We start from the raw sequence: 6,232 nt of genomic DNA, 5'->3' as shown, positions 1-6,232 counted from the left end.
TCTTAATTTCTGAGTTTCTGAATTTTTGAATTTCTGAATTTTTGAATTTCTGAAAAGTGAATCTTTTCCAATTTTTGAGTAAAATTACTGTTTCAAAAATTGAAAAAATGGAAACGATGAACTTGAAATCTCGTTTGTACTTTTGGTCCAAAAGTATTAGTTTTTTACATGCGTTTGATAAGAAATTTCCGGAAGATTACTGTATTTGATTTCTGATTTTCTAGATCACATAACTTTGCATAATGAGAAAAAGTACCCTCGATGTACCCTTTTTCGATGTACCCTTGGATCGTGGGCCCAGTGACTGACAATTTGTGAAATTTCGTAGAAATTTTGTTAATATTCCCGGAAAGCTAAACATTTGAGACAAAATGCTCGAAAAATCCCAGAAAACAGACCATGTTGAAGGGAGTTACGATCCTTTGAAAATTTGAAGAGACGCAGTGAAACTAGAGCGTTCTCCTTTCTCTGCGTCTCTCTCGCGAAACTTTTGAAGGCGCATAACTCGGTTCGTAGTGAACTGTTTTAAATGAGTTTTGTAGAATTTTGTAGATAGTTATCGGGATTTTATGATCGTGTGATTTGTAAATAAAACTTCTCAAAGTAGCTATTAATTTAGTTGCAAATAAATTGAAACAGAAAAAAAAATTGCGTTTGTTTTACAATTTTTATTCAAAAGTTCACTTTTTCATACCATTAGTGTTGAAAATGCCAAACTTCTCCTCAAAACTTTAATCGTGCCTAACTCGGTTTCTAATAGATCATTTCAATTAACATTTTGAAGAAAAACATGGGTTAAAAATTTTGAGAATGCGAAGAAATTTTTCCTACCTACTTTTTGGAAAATTTGAAACAGGTGTTATTTTTGAGTTATTAGTTTTGTTCATATTCAAAAAAAATGCTAAAAAAATGCCACAAAATGCTCCAAAAATGTTATGAGCTTTTTCAAATTTTGAAGAGACGCAGAGAAATGAGAATTCTCTGCTTTCTCTGCGTCTCTCGCAAAACTTTGAAGGCTTATAACTCGCTCCAAAATGGGCCGTTTTCAATGGTTTTTGGGTCATTTTGGAAGCTTCCATACTAGAAAAACAAATTCGTGTACCAACTGGCCAATTCGCTAAAAGTTTCCTCCCTGGTTAAATTTCCTCCCAAATTTTGAAACAGAAATTCATAGGTTTTTTGAGACATGTTAATTTCTGTTTATGTTCAGAAAAAGCCGAAAATTTGCCTCAAAATAGTCCAAAAATCATGGAAAACGGACCATTTTAAATCGAGTTATGATTCATTGAACTTAAGAAGAGACGCAGAGAAACGAGACTTTTCTGGTTTCTCTGCGTCTCTCTAAATCTTCAAAGGCTCGTAACTTCCTTCAAAATGGTCCGTTTTCAATGGTTTTTGAACCAATTTTTGAAAAATTTAGAAAACTTCAATTATTTTTTTTAACATCAACATAAAAAAACTGTTTTGAAATCCCACCTAAAATCTCCTTCATACGCCGTACTCTGCGCCGGTCTGTATCCATATGTTCGATAGTTTTGATTCCCATTTCCGGGTCCTGGTGGACCTCCCGGACCACCGAATCCCATTCTCTGATGTGCAGGCACTCCAACAGATCCACTTTTCATAGTCAAGTCTTCATCGGAAATCAGCATATTCACATTTTGTGTCTCATAATCGTATTCTGTTCGTGGATCGATTCCAGCCATACTTGGATGGTAAATTGGTCCCAGTTTTTGAGGATAAGAATGTGAGAAATTTGATGCATTTCGTTGTGCGGTTTTGTAGCGACTCCAGAAGACACAGACTGCACATAGGGCTATGATAGCTCCAAGAGCAATGGCAACTGCTAGAATGAGCAATAGAATATTGGACGTCTTCCAGTTGGTTGATAGAATTCCTCCCGCTCCAGACACACTTCCCTCCTCGCCAGCCTGGAAAAAGTATTTTTTTTTCTGTATGAATTACTTTTTAATATTTTTAACTATTTCAAAAAGTTCTCATATTTGTTGAAATTCCACATTAATACAATCCTATGTTTCTAGTTTTTTTCCTTCAAAATGCCCCAAAAATCAATAAAAACGGTCCACTACAAACCGAGTTATGAGCCTCTGAAGTTTAGAAGAAACGCAGAGAAAAAAGAAAAGAAACCAGAGAACTCTCGTTTCTCTGCGTCTCTTCTAAACTTTAAAGGCCCATAACTCGGTTTGTAGTGGACCGTTTTTATTGATTTTTAGCGCATTTTAAAGCTAAGAAACTGGATAATCCAATACGAATCTTTTGATTTTTCAAATACTCATTTTTACGAAAACAAATGCGATTTTTCATTTTGCTGAACAATGAAAAACTCATAGGATCACTGATTTGAAAAAGTACTGTTTCAAAATTCGTATAATTTTGAACCAGTAAGAAATTACAACTCTCTGTTTGAAATCCAAACCAAAAAATCATATGTTGAGTCCTTCAAAACCTTTCCAGAATGTTTCAATTTGTCTGAAAATTCCAGACTATACTAATCAAAAATAGAGCTTCATTTTGTAATTGACAATTTTTTTCTAGCTACGGTAATTTTGGATATATGCACCTTTAAAGAAGGAAAGGGGACAATCCTGATGTCTGCCTGCGCAATTAATTTAAAGGCGCATATCTTTAGAAATACCGTAGCTATAAAAAAGTTGACAGCTACAAAATTAAAGCTCTATTTTTGTTAAGGAACTTCTGAAATTTTCAGACGAATCCAAAAAATGTTCCCACTTTTGCAGGGCTTGAAAATTGACTACTTTTTAGATCCGTGAAAAGCACTCACATCTTCCGAAATTCTCTCCAATCTGAACCACGGTTGCACTTTTCCAGCGATCAATTGAACATTCGACGTTTCGAAAAGTTTACGAATTTCTTGTTTTTTACAAATCTTCTTGGTTGTTGGATTCACAGCGTACCAGTAGATGTCGGTTCGGATCTGGAAGAAAAAATTGATAAAATTGTGTATAAAATGGCTCAAAAATCTTATGAAACGGACCACATTGAAGCGAGTTATCTCGAGTTCTCTAGTTTCTCCGCGTCTCTTTTAAACTTCAAAAATGCATAAATCGCTTTAAAATGGTTTGTTTTTTGTAATGTTTGGCGCAAGATACTGAAAAATTAAACATTTCATGAGTTTGACATTTCTAGGAGATATTCTTATCATTTTCAAAAAATAAAGATTTTTTTCAGTATTTTTGCTCATACGGTAATAGGACATTAAAAAAATCTATCAGAACTTTTCGAAATCCAAAGATTGGAGAAAGTAAAGATACGAAGACAAAAAATAATTTCTTATTTTATTTGATTTTCGAAATTTTCGAAAAATCAAAAAATTTGCTACAAATCAGTTCAAAAATCAATTGAAACTGACTATTTTGAAGCGAGTTACGAGCTTTTCAACTTTTTAAGAGACGCAGAGAAGCGAGAGTGTTCTCGTTTCTCTGCGTCTCTTCAAAAGTTTGATGGCTCATAATTCCCTTCAAAATAGTCTGTTTCTTGTAGTTTTTCGACTGTTTCGAAAAAAATTACTGTTTCAACTTTTTCAAAACTAAATAGAAATTGGTTCTCAAAACTTCTGCCGCTACGATCAATTCAAAAAAAACATTCACATGTTAGATATTTCCCAAAAATACAAAATCGTAAATCCCATGAAATTATATACGAAATGACCAAAAAATCCATCAAAACGGTTCAGTACAAACCGAGTTACAGCTTTGGAAATTCTGAAAAGACGCAGAGAAACTAAAGTTCTCTAGTTTCTCTGCTTCTCTTCTAAACTTCACCAGCCCATAGCTAGCTTCAAAATGAAGCTAGCAACTTGATTTTTGGCTCATTTTAGACAAAATTCTTCAGATTTTAAGCTGTTATAAAAGAAAGGAAAACTCACTTGATTCTCAATCGCTGTATGCTCAATCATTTTCTCAATTGTCAACAGGTTACAACTTCCAGTGAACTGTCGAATCGATTTCACCAAATCCTTCTCATGCTTCTTCAATTGTTGTGGATTTAGACCATAAATGATCATTTTGAATCTGTTGGTGGAGCCAATTACATTAACCACAACGTCTGCTTTAGAGCACAGTTGCTGACCGGAAATTGGGGAGTCACAGGCGGAAACCTGGAGAAAATTGAATTTCAGTTACTGTATTTTCTTTTTTAGGAGCCCACCCAAACCTAAAACTTTGAGCTCAATTATCTCGATTCCCATAAAAGATACCAAAAATTGGTAAATTGATAAAATGCGTATCATGATATTACTAAATTTTTATCAGTTGACAAAACTTTACTATCTTTTCTAGAAATCGAGATAATTGAGCTTAAAGTTTAAGGTCTGGGTGGGCTTCTATTAAAGGAAATACGGTATATTCCTGAAGCTAAAAACTTGAACACTCACCCTAAACTCGAAAAATTGGAGCCGATTCCTGCTCAAAATCGTCGACATGCTCTGTTTTGTGCTAATTTCACCGAATGGAGAAATCGAAAAGTATTTGGAATGGGCGGAGAGGGGATCCAGGGCGTAGTTGACAAGACTCGAGTTTCCAAGATCCGCATCTTCGGCCTGAAATTTTAGACAATTAGCAAAGTGGAAAAAAAGGAAAATTATTGTGCGTTAAAATAGGCCAAAATCCACAGAAAACGGTCGATATTGAAGGGAGTTATAAGCTTCTGAAGTTTAGAAGATACGCAGAGAAACGAGAACACTCTCGTTTCTCTGCGTCTCTTCGAAACTTCAAACACTCATAACTCGGGTTGCAGTGCACTGTTTTTAATGATTTTTGACTCAAAAAGCGCTTATTTCATACAAACTGTTTAAAACAGTTTTCCAGCTAGTTTCTAAAATTTTTTGAAACAGCATACTTGTAAAATTCCGGGCCGGCCCGCCAAAGCCCGGGCCGGGCCTGAGGAAAATTTCAAGGCCCGGGCCCGGTAGCAAAAATTTTGTCATTTTGAACCGAATTTTGAGCTCTCAATACAATTTTTTTTGTGCTTTTTGGATTGTTTGTCTGTTTGATCAAAAATTATTTGAAAAAACTCGAAAACAATTTTTTGATCGAAAAAAATCACATAAGGGTCCCCCTTATGTGTTTTTTGAAATTTTCAGAACTTGTGGAATGACAGGCCCGCCGGGCCGGGCCTCCGAAATTCGGGAAAAAGCCCGGCCCGGCCCGCCCCGTTACAAGTATGTGAAACAGATTTTTTTCTCCATCAAAAAGTCAAAAACTCGGTAAAAAATGAGCCGCTAATCAATATCAACGGACCATTTTGAAGGGAGTTATGAGCTTTTAAAGTTAAGAAGAGACGCAGGGAAACGAGTGTTCTCTCGTTTCTCTGCGTCTCTTTCAAGACTTTCAAGGCTCATATCTCGGTTTGCAATGGCCCGTTGTAATCGATTTTCAGAGCGTTTTGGAGCAAAAAATCACAAAAACGAAAATAACAGAGTGGGAATTAGCGTTTGAGATTCATCTCATCTTGTTTTTGAAAGTTTTTGAAAAAGTTTTTTTTTGTGAAAAAATAGTCCAAAAATTAGCATTAAAACAGTCCAAAAACCACAAAAAACAGTCCTTTTGAATGAGACTTTTGGCCTATTAAAGTTTTGAGAGACGCAGAGAAACGAGAAAACTCTCGTTTCTTTGCGTCTCTTCTAACATTCAAAGGCTCATAGCTCCCTTCAAAATGGTCCGTTTTTATTGATTTTTAAGTCTTCTTGTAGAGGATTTTTTGATTTTTACGATTTGGTAATTCTGATAAAGTTTGAATACATTTCAAACTCATATTCCTCCTTTGAAACAGTACAAGTATTCCAATACTCACCTTGACAGTCAACACCCTTGTAAAAGCGTTTGCAACTGAAGAAACCGCTCCAAAATAGGTTGTTAGGCCCAAATCCGAATCATATACAAAACGTGGCACATTATCATTCACATCGAGTACCGTAATCGAAACCAGTGCGTAGTCAGTCTGCGATCCAGCGGTTACGGTAACGTTTAGGAGGTATCTGAAAATTATTGTTGTATAAAAAAGAAGTATCAAGTTAGAAGTTTTTTGAAAACAAATATTACAAAGTTTGAAACAGTAAAAATCATTTCCCCAAAGTTTCTGATATTTTTAGGAAGTTTTTTTTCCAGTTTTTAGATTTGAAAATGCGTCAAAATTCATCCAAATTGGCCGATTTTGAAGCGAGTTATGAGCCTCAAACGTTTTGAAGAGACGC

The 6,232-nt window shown here is 35.1% G+C and overlaps 1 protein-coding gene across 1 annotated transcript in view; it reads right to left on the bottom strand.

Annotated features, from left to right (window-relative positions):
* The window catches only part of Cbr-cdh-5, a gene marked incomplete at both ends in the record, with an annotated part of 28,232 nt that overhangs the window by 7,078 nt on the left and 14,922 nt on the right, over positions 1–6,232 (bottom strand). The window contains 5 exons of the mRNA XM_045236185.1: positions 1,477–1,931; positions 2,804–2,956; positions 3,908–4,138; positions 4,409–4,579; positions 5,833–6,016. Coding sequence (XP_045091348.1) covers positions 1,477–1,931; positions 2,804–2,956; positions 3,908–4,138; positions 4,409–4,579; positions 5,833–6,016 — 1,194 coding nt within the window. The remainder of the gene's footprint in view (positions 1–1,476; positions 1,932–2,803; positions 2,957–3,907; positions 4,139–4,408; positions 4,580–5,832; positions 6,017–6,232) is intronic.

The sequence above is a fragment of the Caenorhabditis briggsae genome (genome assembly GCF_000004555.2).
Source record: "Caenorhabditis briggsae complete genome, chrIV, whole genome shotgun sequence".
Classification (NCBI taxonomy): domain Eukaryota; kingdom Metazoa; phylum Nematoda; class Chromadorea; order Rhabditida; family Rhabditidae; genus Caenorhabditis; species Caenorhabditis briggsae.
The sequence above is the reverse complement of the archived record's forward strand: the minus strand, read 5'-3'. Positions and strand labels throughout refer to the sequence as shown.